Here is a 20,498-nt window from a genome sequence, read left to right as displayed (position 1 = left end):
CAAGAAACATTTTCCGCTCTAAGAGTATTATTCTTTGGGTCAAATTTCAAAGTTCAAGAGTAAAAATGAAACTTTTCGAAGCCTATAGGTATATAATTGAGGCCTGATACAGAAGTTCGGGGTAATTTATATAATTTAACCTAGATTTTAACTAAAAAAACATAGCTTCCTCTAAAATGGTTTAAGCTTTCACATGGTTCAGGACAAAAACACACAGCACAGAACCGTCACAAGTCATTCTCAACATTAATAAAACCATAGAGGAGAGGGGGACAGGGCAAGTGAGAAAAATGATTTGGTCGGAGTTCATGCACCTGGATTCATGATGATGATGGTACATGTTGATGTTGGGGTGTGGTTGGGCTGTCAGCTTTTTCTTTAGACTCATCTCCCCTTCATCACCGGATGCTCATCATTGCCACTTCTGCTCTTTTAATGGCGTTCAAACTCTGCAAAACTACAGATACACTCATTATCTCTAAATTTACCCCCTTATTGTACACTAATTCAAATGTTTCTTTGAGTTATAATAAGAAATAAACATAAATATAAAGAACATTGAACAGTAGATTTGAGAAGTTCCTTAATTAGTATTCTAAAAGTTAGGCCAAATGCAGTTTTAAAAGACTTCAGTCTCTTATGAAATGGGATGAGAGCTGCTCTAAGATATAATCTTGTATCCATATAGTATCATAATTAGTCTAATTAGGCTTTCATGTTCACTTGATAACTTTTTGAAAGGGAAGAAATTAGATCTTAGAAACAGATGCTCAGAGATTTATTTTTTATTTTTCAAAAAACATGAAAACTATGTTACCTGTGCCTATGAAGATGTATTTGATGAACTCTTTGAGGATGAGTTGAGCTTGGCACGCCGCTCTTCATAAGAAGCTGGAAACGGAACAGCATAAACCAATACATATAAACTAACATATTGAAATAACAGAGGGAAAGGTATGCTTTTGGAGGTAGTTAATAATATAGTTTGGGGATGAGAAGGGGAAAAGGCAACGCTTAAGATAGAGGGATTCAATAAATCAAATAAATTAAATGAAAACCAATCATGTAGCTAATATTTTAATTTCTTGTAACAGACCAAGCCCGCCGCTAGCAAATATTGTTTTCTTTGAGCTTTCTTTCAAAGACTTCCCCTCAAGGTTTTATAATGCGTCTACTAGGGAGAGGTTTCCACACCCTTATAAGGAATGCTTCGTTCCCCTCTTCAACCGATGTGGGATCTCACATTTCTCGATGAACATCTTCCTCCATGACAGCTAGACTTACTGGCCCATAAATCATTAGCAAAGAAAGAGAGGTGATTCTGCTATGGACAAAACAAAAGCTCCACATTAACTAAAAACATTATGTAAATGGATATGGACAAAACAGCTCACACCAAATTATTAACTGACATGTACACAAGGGTCATTGGATTTGCGTTTAGCTGAAGTGTTTTTCTTTTTAACTTTGATACTAAAATAATATATTCAGTTGTTTAGTCATTGGTTAGATACAGAATCACAGATAGTGTAGTACTATATGACATTATCAAATAAATAATCCCAAAATAGTCAGCAGTCTTTTTGTTCAGAACTTACGTTCAGTTGGTCTTGAAAATAGGGGAACATGGCAAATTTTCTTCTTTATCTTTCTGTTGTCTGGAAAGCTCTCATCTGGAGAGATGGAAGTTGCCACATCAGTATCATAATCAACCGACAATAATGACAAAAATGTATAATAGGAAAAGATTGCAATTCAAACCATTTGTGATTGGCAAACAGCTTAGAAGAGCTTCTTTGAATATTGCAGCTTGGAGCTCATATGTGCGGATTTCATTTGTTAAATGCAACTGTAGAGCTTCTCCAGCATCTAGGAGAAATGCAGGCATGGAAATCCTTTAAATATAGAACAATAGTATAATGACAACTGAGGTGAAAAAAGAAAATATACAGGAGGTAGAAGTCACGTTATCTATAATCAATTAATCCCTTAATGAAGCTGAAGAAAAGTACCTGTTGAACACCTAAATTTGACACCTTCAAATTCACAAGAATGAAGAACCAGAGGATTTTCTGAAGCCATAACATACTGAGGCTTCCTTGGTGTTCTTAATGGATCCAGTAGAATATCAACCACCTACAAATTTTACCAGTCATCTTCATATAATAGATTGAGATGCATTTTATACTTCACATAGCATAACAAAATCACACCACAGGCCAAGTAAAGCTGATAATTGGGAAACCACTGTGTACAGCGACTTTAAATGTTGAAATCTTGACATGAGTGCTAATTGTGTGACCATTAGCAAAACAACACATATTTCAAAAGAGCAACGAAGTCATGCTTAGGGTTTACCAACCAAGAAATAAGATTGATAACTTCGGTAAAGGGGGGAAGTGCACATGTATTGAAAAGAAACAGTGGCTAGGAAGGTTCATTGTCAACGGCAGATGCATCTATATAAAATAAATACGGCTATCAATTCTGGAAAACACTAGCTCCTAGTTACCAAATTTACCATTAGTTGTTTATCTTTTATGGCCATTCTAGAGATATAATAAGCTGAAATGAGAGTGTTGAGGCCTATGAAGTATAAGATGACTACATTTTCATGAGCAAAAGCAAGCAGTTTAACATATTAAAAGTGTTTATGCAAATATAATAAAGCAATCAGATGTCAAGACGTCTGGCACGCACATCAGGATCTTCAAGACCTTGCCCAACCATGTATACTACAGCAACCATGCAGCGGACCTGATGCCAGAGGAAAGCACTGCCTTCTATGTTGAATGCCCATAATAGATTGCCTTCCATCCTGTCAGAGTACCAAAAAGATTCAGAGACTAAAAAGATTGTGAGAGAGAGAGAGAGAGAGAGATTAATTTGTTTACCAAAAAAAAAAAAAGTAGATGTCTTGAGCCAAGAAGACATCTTAGCTCAGGACACGATGATGTAGAATGAAGTTACAAAAGATATATCCAATAGAATTCAATCATAAAACACGGGTTCTATGGTACCACGCTTCTTTCTCCCACAAGTATATTTCACATTCTTTTAATTTGCGTAGTCGTCTTAATGCATCCTAGATTTGGAATAAATAGAAATCTAACACAGCAATAACTGCAGGTCGCTTAAAAAGTTAACATGATCATTCTTCTGAAGTTCAAAGCATCTTGCATAATATGAATCTACCCCCGCAAATGATAAAAACCACAGAGATGGTCAATTTCAACATGATTATCAACAACTCAAAATGAACATGGTCAGAAAAGCACTCTTATTCTAGTTAGTAAATAACTGGCAGCTTGGCAACACCTAGGAGAGAACATAGTTAATGAACTTAAGAGACCAAAAACAGGGAGAATAAAGTAACATAAGCTTGAACAACAGCTAGAGGAAGGCTCTTTTGGATGGCCTGAGAAGCAAATATGCTAATCAGATTTGACAATAAAAATATACAATGCAAGGCGTGTTTCAATTAAGCATGGAACAACAAGTTGAATTGGAAAACAGATTAGAAATCTGATAACAACGCCAACCTCACATCACAAGGAGAAATGTCAAATGACATGATGCATCGCCTATAATTGTGAACATTTGCTGCATCCATTTTGCAGAAGTTTCTGAAGTCATGTTCCCCTACAAATTTCTTACCGGCCCTCTCCATAGCCTGGTGAAAATGCAGATAAAATTTTTCAACCTTTTGTTGAAGCAGCATCCAAATTACTTCTGCAAAAGCTTTACAAGACTCATACAAAATAATTTGCATACCGAGATGTTCAAGTTTGCTCCCCAGAATAAATATTTATACTTTCTTCTTAAACAACTAAATCTGTGCTGCATAAAGAGGCAACAAGAAATGCCAGAGTAAGCATTAATATTTTTCCGATAATATAAGCATGTATGTTAGAAACTAGAACTGGAGTCTTTCCAACAGATTAATACCTTAAAGAAATATTATGTTGAATAGATAAGTTTTACACTTCGGGAACAAATTCACATAATAAGTTCCTCAAAGAAGTATTGGTCATGCATTGAGTATTCGTGTATGGGGAGCATCATGAAGTACCCATGATTATCAATAACACCTTAAAATTTTGAATATTCTTGAATTGTTTAGGTATAAATTACTATGTGGCTTTTCCAAAACTAATTTTTAACATAATTATGAACCATAACCCCCATTGGTCCAGTCCCTTGGAAGAAAAATGTTAATCTTTAGAAAAAATGTAAGATGTGTAAACTAAATTTTTAGAAAGTAACCAAAAAATTAACATGGTTCTTGGTTTCAAACCAATGCCCCAACGTAATAAAAAAAATGTCATCCCCAGACCATGATGCCATACACTGGCAAAGTTAAGCATGTCTAGAGAACTTAAGCAGCATGTAGATCCAGCTGTATCTAACAAAGATTCAGCTGTATCTAACAAAGAACACATAAGTAAAGCTGCTTGTATGACGTAAGGGGTAATGGAGATGCTACTGGTCACTGCACTTCTTAGAGAGGTGTACAGACATTTAGAATAGCAAGACAACTCTGCAGAATTTCATGTAGGCACATAAACTCAGCAGTCAAAGCCAGTTATATTGATTTTTAAATCTGTTGAATGCTAGTCTCATGAAGTTCCTAACTTCACATTAAAAATTAACACATCATATTCCTCTCAAGAAAAGGAAAATACCCAAATCTATAAAAATAAAATCACGAGCAATACAAACCTTGCACTGAAGCCAACAGGAACAGTACACCAGCCTAAAACCCGAATGTCATTGGGAAGAACTCTATTCATTACTCTCACATAATCAATTTCTCCATCTGAGAGTAAATAATAAATGGAAGTGAGGTTGAGGTAATAGACATGGAAAAAGTATGCATCGTTCCAGTTAGAACTTAGAAAGAAAAAATTATCCCAATTGAAAATGTTATTAAAAACTAATAATAAGCACATGAAACTATAGATGACATCCTTTCAAAAAATAAAAGCCAGGGTCATGTCTGCAGTTCCCTGTATAAAGTATCGCTACCATCTACTTTCCTAATGCAGTAAAGAATATTGCTATATTTTGATGTTTCAAACAAGAGTGCTATCCGTAACAGAAAGCAAGAAGTCTGATGCACTCCATATCATTCAGCTGATTAGATTCAATATTCAAGTTATTAAAAACAGAGAACAACTTCGGCAACATCAACTTAGCTGACCATGGTGCTCTTCCGAATTATGATTGCCATTTTCACCGTTAGGGGGATCCTTAAGGTTGGACCGTAAATAGAGAGCAATTACCTGCAGCAACAATAGTGTGATTGCTAGAAAGGGGAAATTAATTCAAATAATGGTTGAAAGGACAACAAAGTTCCCTAATTCAAAATCTGATTCTCTGTGTACTAGGTGACTGATGACTTACAGAACAAGAAAAGCTTTTGTAAAAGATTTTTTTTTTTTTTTTTTTTTTTTTTTTTTCATAAAAACTGCAGCCTTCATAATAATATTAGAACCATAGTAGAAAACACCAAATAACTAAAAGAATTATGTTATACATCTTCATCTCCTTGGTTTTCATATTAAAAAAATAAAGCTTTTTGAGCTAGATTCTCGTGTGTCATCTGTGTGTTTATATAAATTAGAAAGACGTAAAGAACATCACAAGATATTTCGGGTTAACTACATAAAAGAGGTATTGTTAGATTTCAATTTCCCCACCTCAACTAAACACCCCCAGGACATGAAAGAGGTGGCAGTAAATGTCATTTTGAACAGCTAGTAGAATAACCAAAAGTGAACTAATTCGTGATGAGGAAGTCAACGTATTCAGAAAATTGGCATAAATTTATCGTTGCTATTCTAGCTGTACAATGTTATTCTCTAAAGATTTTAAATGTCTTACTTGCCCAACAGATGAGACCCCCCTGTCTGTTCTCCCACATCTTGAATAACAAGACTCCTTCCTACCACCAACAAGAAGCCTGGCTTTCTCAAGAGCTCTGAAAATTTCGGACTGCAGGAAGATTTGATAACAAATTAACTTCTTTTTTTGGATACAAAATTTACAAGTAAATCTCTTCTCACCCAACATTCCTCACAACCACCAAATCTACCTTCCCGTAACCCCCTCCCCCTTAAAACAAATTGATGCTAAATGTTTACGCCCACCCAGACCATGGCCTTGCGCATGAAGTCATGCTCACCTATTTCCTAAGCCCCTCAACTTTTATGTAGCATTCAAAGGTTGCCAATCAACTTTGTCAAAAGTCTTTTCAAGTGACAATTCCTACTCTTTAGTTCCCTTTATTGGCTCCATTTACCTCTTAAGCCTTTTGTTTGCTTTTGGGATCGCAAGAGAATCACAAAGGAGGGGGAAAGGTGAAAAAAGGGTGGCTGTAAGGAGGACTTGCAAGGGTAAAGGAGGGAGGGGCTACACATTACTATAGTGAAACTCTAGTTAAATCCAAGCCTCCTGAAATCTAGGGAGTCTGGTTACCCCATAATTCATACTTAGAAATTCATGACATTTATTTCTCAAACTCATAAAAAAGCTAATGGTCGGATGAATCAGAAAGTTGATTGTGCTTTCTAGCATTCTTTATTATAATCCAAATCCATAATTAAACACAGCATCAAACTAATCTCGATGGCATTCCTTAGCAAGCAGGCAGGGAAGAATACTCATTGACAAAGAAAACCTTATATTTACTCTTGAGAATCGCACGATGCTATAGTGTGATCAAACCTCAATTAGAAAAGATGGAAGGTTAAAAAAATTGATATTAGGATCCTCTAAATGCATTATTTAAATGTTTAGGCACTCCCAGTAAACATTAAGAATCAATATTGTGCGTTCTTGACAAGTATCCCCCATCAGTATCACTGTAATTGATAAATCATAAATAATTTGTTCAAGTTCAATTTGAAACTGTACCTCAACTGTTGGTTCCATTTGTGCCTCTGAAGCAAAGCCATAGAACCTGAACAGATGAAGTAACCAGAATTTCAGGCACTATCTGACATCAAGTTAAATTTTCACAGTATAACAAAAAGCTACGACGATAGAGTTTTAAATAACAACTGTTGTGGGGGGTTTTCTTTTAACAAGATTTCTCCATATTTCGGAGGAAGGTTTTGGAGGACTGAAATGTACGGAAATTAATGCAGGGGAAAGTAAAAGGTACTGGTCTTGTTCCCATTATCGCTAGATTACATACCTCCGCCCGAAATACATTACTTTTAGAGCAATATATCTCTTTGAACAGTGATCCAAGATCCTTGTGTTATAACCTTCGCCCATAAAATAACAAGCAAATCATTCCAGTAGATAAACAAGGTTGATAATATGCATGAGAACTACCGTAAATTATTTCATCTAAACTTCATAAACATTCCAAACGTATGTCTAAGGTTCATCATTTTTCACCTTTTTGTCTGGCAGGTAGGAAAAACTACTTGGTTTATCCAGTGGCTATTGGGGAAATGCAAATTTTCAAATCCATATGCAACAGTTATTGTGAAACAGCCACATTTGAGTATTTTATTGTATGTCAATGCATAATTTGACTATAGTTCAGACTCACAAATCATCATTTCTTAATCTTGATTCTTGAATTTCATAAAAATCTCATTAATATATTTATATGAACTCCACTGTTACATATTACATTCTTCTCCATTCTGCCTCCTTTGGTCGTATGTACATGTGAGTTACTACTACTACTACTCCCCCATGGCACCATTCTTTGGTGATCCTCTTATCTAAAAGAAAAAAATTGATTTGATTTTCGCAACTATGGAGGAATTAGAAAATAGACTCTATTTGATCATAAAGTAACAACTAGCCTGGCGTTTTTTCTACTGCTTTCTTCTTAGTAGTCTTGTCTTTCAGACTTCCATATTTCTTGCTTTTCTCAATCGAACTACTCCCGTCGTCAAAGTTCATCCTCCTCTGCACGAATTCATGTTTAGTTAGCCCTGACGAAAAATCTACCCTAAGGTTAGCTGGGCTAGCATGACAACCAAATAGCTCTGATTTCATTCTAACATAGTCGACCAAACCTCAGAACAGCAGCAAGTTGCAAGTCGAGTGGATAGATTGGAATTTTCCTCCTCTAATTCCTGACAGATTAGTGGATTGAGATCGAACATCAGTCTTGTCTCTACCGATACTTCTCCATTATGTCATTAATCAACCGGAAGTTGAAATGAGAGTAGACATTCAAACCTTAACCCTGCCTTGGAGAAGACGAAGCTGGGATTGAAGATTTCCGATTAGGTTTCCATCGAAGGGTTGAAACTCGTCAGTTCCTGAGGTCGTTTCCATTGCTCCCGTACCTCCTCTGTAATCGAGGGAATGTTCCGCTCCGTCCATTAGCCCTTGTACGTCAAGAAATACAGCCCCAGAGTTCAAACGACCACTGAAAAACAAATTATAAGGCCCCAAAGTTCAGACAGAAGTAGGAATTCATCGCGAGGTAAAAGAGAATTGACGCATAGAAACGACGAGAGAACACATACGAAAGCTTCTTGAAGAACAGAAGAAGCACAATGTTACAGCAATGGAAAAATTCCGCAAATCATATAACACCAGGTTGCATCAAATCACAAAAGAAACCCTAAAACCCTAGCAGAGACCGTTCTCTGAAAACTGAGATTCAGCGGTTGAAGACGAGAAGAAAGAGACGAAATAGTCTATTCAGAAAGCCAAGTCAGAAGGCGGGAACGTATTTATAGAGCAAGTATACACGCCGATGTACTAATTTGCGTAGCAGACCATGTACGGTATCTTCCGTGGGCTTAAGTAGGGGACGTGAAACTTTCATCCAACACATGGGCTCGAACAAAGTATGCCTCTCGAGCCGATGTGGGACTTTCATTCAACATTTGGGTTCGAACAAAGTACACCTCTCTTCAATCGAGGCTCGAATCTTTTTCTTTTAGTGTCCTTTCTTCATTCTATTGACATTGCTAAATCTAGGGCATGACTATCATGTTAGATGAACATGACTCTCACAGTGGTATGATGCTCCAGTAGCTTTACTTTGGGCTTCTCAAAAGAGCTCACACCAATGAAGACAGTATTCCTGAACCGACGTGAGACTTTCATCCAACCGTTTCAAGAATCCAATGTGGTATAGGGTGGAATAAATCACATTTATACCATTTATTACTAAAACAATATAAATTATTTATGTATAAAATAATTATTCATACTTTATTAATTTATATTAATTATAGTTTATTATTATTAATTGTAACTTTAATTGACAAAATTAATCATACTTCAATATTAAATACATTAAATTGAATCACATGTTTAATATAAATTCAATACATTTGTAAATTAAAAAATATATAAATAAGTAAATAATTAATATCCAAAATTAAAATAGCCGGGAGCCACAAACGTCTCCGTCTAAAAAGTGAGTACTGTCACATCTATAAAAGCAACAGTGCTCAAGTCCAAGGCGCTGCAATGGCGATCTCGGCAGTAATTGGATGGCGGATTGTGTTCGTTGTCTTGGCCTGTACGATGGCTACATCTATCGCTTACACCATCGCCATCGATGGCTCTCCTTTCCGCACGGAAAATTTCTCGCGGTACTCATCTCTTTTTCATCCACTGAATGCTTTTCGTTTTCCGTCTTCTTCGCGTTGAATTTACAGATGCGAGCTGTTTTAGTAGTTACTCCGTTCGTAGTTCTATAGATCATTTTAGGTATTTCTATAAATCTATTAGGTTATATGATCGTTCTTAAAGTGATAATCGTTAGATGAACACAACTCTCCATAATGGTATGATATTGTCCACGGTGATCATACCCTCTCATGGAGGGTTTCCCCAAAAAACACAATGGTATGATATTGAACACAACATAGGTCATCGAAAGGATCTCGGAGATCCACCAAAGCAGGAAAGCCATAATCTTTCAGAAAATGGATTCCTATTTGAAGAGTGCATAACCACATAAGCTCACACTAACCCGTCAATTTTGGATCCAATTCGGGATTGAGGGCTTCCCCAAAAGCCCTCACAGTAATGGAGATAGTATTCATTGATTCTATTAACATGACTAAGTTTAAGGCATGTTTTGATACCACGTTAGATGAACGACTCTCTACGATGGTGAGCATAAGCTCTCATGGCTTTGCTATTGGGATTCCCAAAAGGCCTCAGTTTGATGAATCTTACACATATGATTCGTTAAAATACGAAACTTATTCACTTTCGCTTCCGGGCAATTTTGCAGCCAAATTCCATAGGTGTTAACATAGGAACTTTTTTTCCATTTGAGATAGGGTCGTTAACTCGATCTGAAAAGTTGTTTTCTCATTTTAGTATCATACCATATCCACTAAAGATTGTCCTAAGCTTAAGATATCTTACAGAATCGTTGAAAAAGATCGAAAAAAAAAACAAAGGTTTTTCACATCATGATTTGGGTGCCTCCATGAGGGTTTACTCGATAGGGTTGAGGTTGTGAGATCTTATCGACACGAGTAAACGTTTTTTTTTCTTCCATATTTTAACCTCCTTTAATGGAGGGGAACGAAGTCATATTCCCCTACCTAAGGTTATATATGCTAAGCGGTTGTTATCTCTTTCTTGCTTGCTTATATAACGTCTCTTTCAAAAATCTCTCTTTGCCCTCGTTTTCTAAAACCTTCTTTTAAAACCGAGGCTAGAGGCTTGATCATACGTCGCTTGGCCGTAGGCGACGCAAGAATAAATTGGCTTAGCTCACTTATCGTTGGAAAGTGAGTGCCGTACAATCGCTAGTCCGCTGCCTTCAAAAGTGCAATTGTGTCCTTATAAGGTTATGGAAATCTCTACCTTAAATTGGACGGCTACAAATGGTATCAGAGCCAGACACTGAACAGTATGTAGATGCTGGACCCCAATGGGGTAGATTATGAGATCCCACATTGGTTGGAAAGAGAAACGATTATAAGGGTATGAAAATCTCTCATTTAAATTGGACGATTACAAATGGAATCAGAGTCAGACACTGAACAGTATGTCAGCGAGGACCCCAAGGGGGTAGATTATGAAATCCCACATTGGTTGGAAAGAGGTACGAAACATTCCTTGTAAGGGTATGAAAATCTCTCATTGAAATTGGACAGTTACAAATGGTATCAGAGCCAGACACTCAACAGTGTGTCAGCGAGGACGTTGGACCCCAAAGGGGTAAATTATGAGATCCCACATCAGTTACAAATGGTATCAGAGCCAGACACTGAAGAGTGTGTCAGGTAGGACGCCGGACCCCAAATGGGTAAATTATGAGATCCCACATCAGTTACAAATGGAATCAGAGCTAGACACTGAACAGTGTGTCAGCGAGGACGCTAGACCCCAAAGGGGTAAATTATGAGATCCCACATCAGTTATAAATGGTATCAGAGCCAGACACTGAACAGTGTGTCAGTGAGAACGTTGGACCCTCAAGGGGTAGATGATGAGATCCCACATTGGTTAGAAAAAGTAAGAAAAAGTAACGAAACATCGTGGAAACCTCCCAAGTAGACCATTTTAAACCCAGGAAGAAGGACAATATCTACTAGCAATGTAACATTGACTCATTCATAATCTTTTTTCGCTTATATTTTCCCTACAAGTCTGGACTTGTTATGTTTGTAGTTACATGTTTCAGGTTAATGGTGGCAACCATAATTGACATTTATATCAGCACCGTAGCCATTGCGGTAAGGAAATATCCAGTTTGCATAATAATTTATATTATTTTATGAAATTTTGACTGTGCATAATCTATCAGACATGGATTTCCTATAAGGAACCAAACTGGATTGCTTCGACAATTTGGATTGTTTTTCTTGTATGTCTTGGCAGGTAACTACTTCGCTGGCTACCTTATTTATCACATATGTTCTTTTATGTTGGATCTAATTAAATCCTCTTCGCCTATCATTTTCCACAGCATTACCACTTGTGCCTATATTCTTTGCCAGTTGTGGCAACTATCGTCCCACGAATCCTTTGAAGATATTATGTACCATGTTCTGATCAACAGGTATGTAACCACTAAACCTCGTATCAGTAGATATTGTCATCTTTCGACTTTTTCTTTCAGGCTTTCCTTCAAGATTTAAAACGTGTCTGTTAGGGAGAGGTTTCCACACCCTTATAAAAAATGTTTCGTTCCCCTCTCCAACTGATGTGGGATCTACCAATACACCTCCAAGGGGTCCAACGTTCTCGCTAACCAATGTGGATTCTAGTAATCCATGCTCCAAGGGGCCCAGTGTCCTCACTAACTTATGTGAGATCTCAGAATCCACCCCCATTCGGAGTCCAACATTGAGATCCACCCCTTTAGGGGCCAGTGTTCTCGCTAAACGATGTGGGATCTCACAATCCAACCCCCTTTGGAGTCCAATATTCTCGCTAACACTTGTTCCCCTCTTCAATCAATGTGGGATCTCACAATTCACCCCCATTCGAGGCTCAGCGTCCTTGTTGGCACTATGCCCTGTGTCCACCTCCCTTTCGGGCTCAACGTCTTCATTAGTACACCCCGCAGTGTCTAGTTCTTATACCATTTGCAACAGTCCAGGGCTCCAAGCCCACCGCTAGCGGATATATTATCCTCTTTAGGCTTTCCCTTTCGAGCTTCTCTTCAAGATTTTAAAACACGAGGTTTAGTTCCTTGAGTTGAAGGATAGATGTGAGAAACTTAATTATTTTGATCCTTTTCTTAAACACAATTCGGTTGTTTGGCATATAGGAAAGGCATGGAACAGCACAGGAAGCACTCCAATGTTATGATTGCAAAAAAAATTTACAGTGTTTTGGGTTGTTTGATGGCGGTAAATTTAGTATATCTTTTCAGTGATGGTTGGCCTTTCCGCAAGGAGATTTTTACGCCGTAATTTCTCTTTCAACTCGTTCTTAATTTTACTGTTCATCAAGTGTTAATTAGCTTTCAAAGGATGTTCTCTCTTTTAACCCATTTGCAGTTGGATGGTAACAACACTCATCGATTACTTCATACTTGTCACAGTTTTGTCGGTAAGGTTTAAATTCCTTATCATTTACATTTGTTGCTTTTAGACGGTTAAATATGTCATTTTTTTTCTTTTTAAATTAATATCGAGGATCGAGTTCCATATTGGCTAATTAAGAAGAAAATCACAGATATACAAGTTAGAGACACTGTGTTCGTTGGTATAAATTCTTTTAGGGAAACTAACAGTGAGCCTAGGTCGTTATACTAACCATGTGCTCCAGAAAAGTAGAGTCATGACTGTTTAAGGGGAGACTTGCAATGTGCTCCATAGAAGAGACGACTGTCGTCTAGATAATGCTAGACATATAGATACGACTGTTTATGAGGATAGACTTAGCTTCTTGATAGTCTTTCTCGTTCTTTTCCTTTCATGACTCCGCTAATTATCGGAGAGCTGAATAAACGTTATTTGTCTTCCCATGTAAACTCAGATCTGGATGTTCTATAAAGAAGAATCATGGCTTACTGCAATTTTTTGGATAGTTCTAGTACAGACTCTTGGGAGGTAATCTGTCGTTTTTGTTGCAAACCGGGTTTTTTATTATATATATATATATATATATATATATATATATATATATATATATAATAACATGTAAATATTTCAGCACCTCTACATGTCCCTTCATTGTTAAGGAATTGTTCAAGCTCAACTCGGAGGATCCAGCCCACCTTATTTTATTCAAAGCTTCCCACAGGCAAGTCCATTCTTATTATATTAGGCATAGTAAGGCTATAAAATATTTATTTATTTTAATATATGTCTTTTTTTTTTTTTTTTTTTTAAGAATTAAAATTTTTAATATGAATTTATGGTTAAAAATTTCATCAAAAAAATGAGATAAAAATGAAAATGAATGACGGTTAAAAATTTATGTATCTGAACTGGAACATAAAACTGTTCAAATTTTCATTTGAACTATGATTAGTTTCGATTGACACACATCTTAATTTATGGCAGGTTGGGTTATCAACAAATTATTCAATGAGATCGTCGGGATGTGGCTACCAATGTAGATCTAAAAATATGTATGTCTTGTGTATCAAATATATGTTACAGTGAAGTTAGAGCGGTCTAACTTATTCTAAGATCGATGTATCTTTGTCATATGCCACCTATTATCTTATGTATTTTAAAATATGAAAAAAGGAGTTATGTGTAAACGTTAAATTTTAATTTTAAATTTGAGACTATATAAATTTTTTTTAATTTTAATTATTAAAATTTGAAATTTGTTTCTAAATTTATTGGATTTTTTTTTTTTGGATTATTTATATTATTTATGTAAACAAGATTAAACATATAGAAATTAAATTTAGAGGATTATAAAAAAAATAAAAATAAAAAGAAGAAAACCCTAATCGGCATATTACCCTCTCTTCCTCTGCGNAGATTTTTTTAAAAAAATAAACTTTAATTAATATAATTAGTTGGATTCCTGTCCAAAGAAATGAAACGGATGAAAAGAAGCCACGTGGGCACGCAGTTTCCACTAACTTCCGTCTTCTTCAGCTCCCGTGGTTGCTCTCGTCCTTCTACTACTCCCCGCGCTCTCTGTATCACTGGGTCTCTAATGGCGAGCTCGGCGGTAATCGGATGGAGGATTCTGTTCATTCTACTGGGCTGCACGATGGTTGCAACTCTCGGATACACACTCGCCACTGATGGCTCTCCTTTCCGCAGAGAACTTCTCTCACGGTACTCTCTATTCTCCGATGTACGTTTTTCACTTTGTTTATTGTCATTCCGTGTCCTTCTTCGTCTTGCTACCTGTCCGCCTTCGCCTCTCCCCCCTTCAACATACAGAATTGAGCTGCTTTAGCTGCTTGTTTCGTGTATTTGCGATCACTTGTGTATATTTCAGTCTTGAATGTGCATCGACGTCTTCTTTATGCGGTCTAAGTAATACAGTGGTTAAAGGAGTAACTATATTGACTATAAAGCGGGTGAAAATGCCAGAAATCAATAGGTTGAGTGATATTGGGAATGGTCGGTAGCGTTAATAAGATCTATAGGTTGCTTGTTTCACTACCACTTGATTTTGAGATAATTTTTGAGATGGAACCATGTTTGTATAATTGGCGGGTATACTGAATTACAAATAATTTTTGCTAAAGTAGAACACTCAGATTTGTTCATGAAATTAAGGGCTGTTTGGGTGTATTTTTCTAAACTTATTTTGTTGATCGGGTTTTTGGAGTTGTTTGTTCTATTTTTGGTACTTGTTTGTTCGATTTTAGTCGCTCACAAATGTTCAAATTCAGTCTCCTCAAACATCTAAATTTAGCTTCGTCCTTTAATAATTATTACATTTAGTTTCTTGGTCAATTTTTAACAATCTCAGTCTTGATGATTTTGAAAATATATATTCACATTGCGTCTTATCTCATCTTATATGGAAACGCGTTAATTTTGATAACAATTAACTTGAAACTAATAATAAGAACGAATCATTAATTTTAGACAGCACAAAGCCTTAGTTTAAAGGTTTGATAGCGCATAGACTATAATGATATTATTCTTAAAATATAGGGTTCAAAATGATATTTCAAATTTTATTTTCCTCCAAGCATCCATAATATGCTTTTTTTGTCACTGAATTTGTGAACTATCCCTATTGGATTTTTTTGTCATTGTATTCAACATAAATTTGGCCACCGGTTTCATATTTGCTAAGTGGGCATGACACCTATTGGGATGTCCGACCGACAATGGTTGGGGAGGAGAACAAACCACCATTTATAAGCGTGTGGAAACCTTCCCTTAGCAGACGCGTTTTAAAGCCTTGAGGGGAAGCCCGAAAGGGAAAGCCCAAAGAGGACAATATCTACTAGCAGTGGATCTGGGCCGTTACACCTATATTATTTTTTGGATTAAAGGTTCGAAATTTTACTTCACATTAATTGCATTTTTTTTGTTACTTGGAAGAAAATGATCAAGTTAAAATATTCAAAAGTATAAAAATAAATTTGAATAAGTATGTACTGAGAAGAAGATTTGAATCTTGCCTTTATTCTTGTGCAATCCTCAGCATGGGATTAATATTGAAGCTTAATTTCATTTTCCATAATAAATCTTGTTATAATTATATGTTAGATGGTTCTGACTCCTGGAAATGGGTGCCGTTTACTCACCTTCTTAACCATTAATTTTTCTCTATCTTATTATTCCTACAAATCTGGACGTTTTCAGTTACGTTTGTACTTAATATGTTTCAGGTTAATGGTGGTGGTATTGATTGATTTCTATTTCAACGTCATAGTTATTGCGGTATGGAACAATTAAGTTTTCTTACTCTTTTATATGTTTCAAAATTTTGACTTTGAGTACATTTAGTTGTTTCTATAGCTTAACCTCTTATGTGGTGAATGGAGCTGCTAGACCATTTGGGTAGGGGCAAAAAGTCCTGTTTATTTCACTTAATTGTATTTTGACGTGAAGATTATGAGTTTTGATAAGAAAGCCTTAAAAAATTGAAGCGAACACTCTAGAATCCCAAAGCCAATTTAGTTTCAATCCCTGGGGAAGTGATAGATATGGATTACCTCGACAATCAAAGATCCAAGATGGAGTAAATGGGCGAAACCAACTTGAATGTTCTAGCCATGCAATTTCTAAGGACAAGAAGTTGTGCCAATCTCAAGGAAAAAGAAAGAAGTTGTGTTCGTATCAAGTCTGATGAATGTCAACAATGAGAAACCTTGATATTAATCTAACCCGACCGAAACATGTTATGCTTTTGGACCATACATATGTAACTCTAGATGAAACTCTATGCTAAATATTAAATAAACTGAATTTTAAGGCCACATGCCAGGTCAAAGTAAGGCTGTCCTTATTCTAACATGATCTAGAGGGGTAAAATTAGATGAATACAAAATATCATGAACGATTCATAAATTGTAGAAGCAATCTCCACTTTCATCAAAGGGTACGAACGCAAGGACTTTCTAAGTGGTTACTCAACTTGTAACTTAATTGGTGGATAATTTTGATCATCAAGGATGGGAAATAGATATGCAAGTTTGAATTTGAAATAATCCCAGAAGTCAGATCATGATGCTTTTTTTTTCTCAAGTTCTTCACTGTAATTTAAAAAGCTATACCAGATTTTGGCTTATTTCGTTTTTGGAAATTTTATCTAGGGAAAGCTCATATGAAAATTTTTCATTAATTATAGTTTCTATTCAATCCATATCTGCTTGTCATTATTGCAAGTTCAAAGGAAAAGCATCTAACTATCTACATCAGAATCATTTACAGACAATAGAAGCACTCACGGTAATCTCTCTCTCTCGCTCTCTCTAATATATTAGGCATGGGTTTGCTACAAGGAATCAAACTGGATTGCTGCAGCGGTTTGGATAGTTTTTCTTGTATGTTTAGGCAGGTAATTACTTCGTATCCTTGTCAAGCTCACCTTCCAGCCTAAAGCTTGTTTAACCATAGGATATATTAGTGTTTATAGCACTGATGAGTTCTTTTGAATCAATTTTTCTTGTTGGAGTTTGATTTCCAAACTCTTACCTGTTACTAAGACCGAAGTTGTTTCTGCATGGGCTACTTTATTTCAATAAGAAGTTGCAGTTTTTTTTACTAGTAATCCTTGCAGATTGAATCTTCATTTTATTAATTTTTAGATCTGATTAACTTTACCCTTATCATTTTCCTCAGCATCGCTACCTGTGCCTACATTCTTTGGCAGTTGTGGCAATTATCATCTCAGGAATCATTTGAAGATATTGTGTACAATGTCCTGATCAAGAATCCAAACAAGTGTGTATGCAGTAAGCCTAGTTTAGTATGTACTGTGAGTTTTAGGTCTCTTAAATGGTCAATTCCATCAGAAATCTTCCTTAATATGATCTATTTGGAATTCTTTTTACGTTCTTCCTGACTATTCTACTGCATAGTTAAAGTCCATTCTTTTTTCTTTTCTCATGTGTTTAAGAAATTAAATGAAATGAAAGAAGCTTTTTCTTTCTTTCAATTCACTCAGTTAATAGATAAATTCAGCATCCGATGCTATGGTTATTCTTTCTTCTAGACTTTGAGAAACTTTATCATTCTGTTTCCTATTCTTTGTCATGATTTTCTTGTTGGCTTATATATATAGGAATGACATGCAGCAGCATAAGAAGCACTCCAATATTTTGACTGCAAAAATAGTTTTCGGTGCATTGGGTTGTTTGATGGTGGTAGCTTTGGTCTTTCTTTTCGCCGATGGTTCACCTTTTCGCAAGGAGCTTTATACACCGTAATTTCTGCTTTTATTTCTTCCTTAATTTGATTGCCCTTTTAAGTGCTAATGCTTTGAAATGATGTTTTCTCGTTATAGGAAAAAAAAAAAAAAAAAAAAACGACGGTGTTGATATCTAAACCTTGGAAAGTGAAGTAATTTACCATTCATGTTCTTACATAATGGTAATTGCACTTTTTGTTAGTGTGATATACAACTACCAGGAGTTGATTAGTGAAAACAAGGTGTTTATGACTTTTTCTTGACTTGTTGGATACTAGGAAGGTTCATTGATCACCATTGTCTATGCAATTTGTGGATTTTTCTTTGAACAGATTTTGCATCATTACACTTTTTCCTGTTATTGATATAATAACCTCTTCGACCGATATTATGCAGTATTTATCTCGTTATAGAGGTTAACAAGCTGTTAGAACATTTGCAGTTGGATGGTGGCCACGCTGATCGATTTCTATATAAATGGCACAGCTTTATCGGTATGTCTTAAATTCCTCATCGTTTACACTTGTCGCTTCTAGATGGTTAGATGCACCACCTTTTTGGTAGGAGGCACGCACTCAATAAGTTTCATTCTTCATGCATCCCTTTGTGGTGAAGAACTTTTAAGGGGCAACATGATGAATTTAGTAGCAAATTAAGATTGTTCTACTACCCACAATGAAAGCTGAAGAAGCTATAATAGGCGAACCTTTTCTTGAGGAATTTTCTCCCCCGGAGGGTTTATTAGTGAATGTAATAGCAAGATTATATCTCTAAAGAGTCAAAGGGCATAATTTACACCAAGATAGGCCAATAAAAATTATATTGTCATGATGGATATCTTTGGCTATTCTATATCATTGAAGAATCTATTGTTTCTTTCTAACTATAGATGCCAAAGATTGTTCCCTGTTAACAAAGCCTCTAGTTTGAACTGTTGAAGCTAACCCGAACATTCAGAATTCAGAAGAAGCTTCACTTCTTGATAGTTGTTTTCATGACTTCATCGGTCATCTAAAAGCCGAATAACGTTTTTCGTCTTTCCATATGAAATTAGGTCTGGATGTTCTATAAAGAAGAATCCTGGCTTACTGCACTCTTGTGGATAGCTCTATTCCTAATCTTTGGGAGGTAACGTGTCACTTTTTGTTGGAAAAGTCGCATATCTGTCTTTATTATTGCATTTGGAACCTGCCATTGGTCAAGGAAATAGTGATACATTCTTTCTCCACGGTCGATCATTTTAAGTTCATTTCTCAGCTCTATACACACACACACACACACACACATACAAATCAGTGCATTCTTACATTCATTAATATTAAGATGCTGAAGAAGACCTTGAGGCTTTGAAGGATGTAGAGAAAACGTGTTTCTAATGAATTGAATTGTTAGGAAGGGATAAAGGTTGTAGCCGGAGGGATACACATTGTGTTAATGACTGTATTTGTGTGTCCACATGGGCCTTGGTGAATATGTGATGTCAATGACAAGAAAGAAACTTGTATATCTGTACTGACAGTGTGATCCTTCTAATATTTCAGCGCCTCTTCATGTCCTTTCATTGTTAAGGAGCTATTCAAGCTCAACTCCGAAGATCCAGCATACCTTGTTTTATTCAAAAATTCCAACAGGCAAGTCCACTCTCCTTCTTATATCTATTTGTTTTTTGTTTTTTAAACTAAGAATAAGCTTTCCTTATCCAAGTTTTGAAAACTAAAAATTTGACTAAGAATTTAAATTCGAATGTTGTTTAAGAAAAAATGAAAATTATGATAAATAAGCATAAATTTCAAAGAAAACAAAGTCGTTATCAGACTAGCAACAAACTTAAGCCGAAGTTAAAACTATTTCTATATAATAATTACCATTTTGATTCCGTTTAGGAAATGATGATAACCGTTGTCTCTACTTAGCCTTTTGGGTTAATAAAGGTAAAAACTTACTGTGGCTTCTTACTTGTATCTTCTAATTTGTTTATGGTAGGTCAGAAAGAAAATATGAGAGAACGTTGTGCTCATAAGCAGAAGTTAAATGGCTTAAGCTGGTTTCGAAAATGTTACATTAAGAGCAGAATCCATAAGATGTCATGATATTTGAAGGGCAATTTAGTCCAAATGCTACTATGTTTATATTTAGTCTCTAGGATTAATTCTATTATTGAAATGCTACTATAGCAAACGTGTTCTAGTTAAATTGACATAAATAACAAATTGTAGGCTTTATTTTTGGAGCTTAAA

General features: G+C 35.8%; 2 protein-coding genes across 12 annotated transcripts; one reads left to right on the top strand and one right to left on the bottom strand.

Annotated features, from left to right (window-relative positions):
• Positions 1–36: 36 nt before the first annotated feature.
• On the bottom strand, positions 37–8,689 carry LOC111809003 (tRNA pseudouridine(38/39) synthase). 5 transcript variants are annotated; one of them, XM_023695292.1, is made up of 17 exons: positions 8,505–8,688; positions 8,212–8,404; positions 8,046–8,105; positions 7,830–7,935; positions 7,202–7,274; positions 6,919–6,964; positions 5,887–5,997; positions 5,204–5,285; positions 4,723–4,819; positions 3,775–3,835; positions 3,543–3,673; positions 2,701–2,818; positions 2,013–2,136; positions 1,762–1,869; positions 1,599–1,673; positions 818–891; positions 37–457 (listed from the first exon to the last, which is right to left on the bottom strand). In XM_023695292.1, exons 2-16 carry the CDS (start codon positions 8,356–8,358, stop codon positions 824–826), a joined length of 1,407 nt encoding a protein of 468 aa, XP_023551060.1. In that variant the 5' UTR covers positions 8,359–8,404; positions 8,505–8,688; the 3' UTR covers positions 37–457; positions 818–823. The 5 variants fall into 5 exon arrangements, with proteins under 5 accessions (XP_023551060.1, XP_023551061.1, XP_023551063.1 ...); XM_023695293.1 differs by having other exon boundaries at positions 37–449; XM_023695295.1 differs by lacking the exon at positions 8,505–8,688 and having other exon boundaries at positions 7,830–7,961; positions 8,212–8,226.
• Positions 8,690–9,392: 703 nt separating this feature from the next.
• On the top strand, positions 9,393–20,498 carry LOC111809123. Of its 7 annotated transcripts, none has more exons than XM_023695476.1 (11): positions 13,627–13,716; positions 13,980–14,047; positions 14,532–14,717; positions 16,238–16,289; positions 17,336–17,409; positions 17,694–17,795; positions 18,136–18,276; positions 18,704–18,755; positions 19,316–19,389; positions 19,803–19,892; positions 20,250–20,498. In XM_023695476.1, exons 2-11 carry the CDS (start codon positions 14,004–14,006, stop codon positions 20,260–20,262), a joined length of 828 nt encoding a protein of 275 aa, XP_023551244.1. In that variant the 5' UTR covers positions 13,627–13,716; positions 13,980–14,003; the 3' UTR covers positions 20,263–20,498. The 7 variants fall into 7 exon arrangements, with proteins under 7 accessions (XP_023551250.1, XP_023551248.1, XP_023551249.1 ...); XM_023695475.1 differs by having other exon boundaries at positions 20,245–20,498; XM_023695477.1 differs by lacking the exon at positions 20,250–20,498 and adding an exon at positions 20,145–20,211.

The sequence above is a fragment of the Cucurbita pepo genome, chromosome LG13, assembly GCF_002806865.2.
Source record: "Cucurbita pepo subsp. pepo cultivar mu-cu-16 chromosome LG13, ASM280686v2, whole genome shotgun sequence".
Classification (NCBI taxonomy): domain Eukaryota; kingdom Viridiplantae; phylum Streptophyta; class Magnoliopsida; order Cucurbitales; family Cucurbitaceae; genus Cucurbita; species Cucurbita pepo.
Note: the sequence above shows the minus strand (reverse complement) of the source record. Positions and strands in the feature narration are given on the sequence as shown.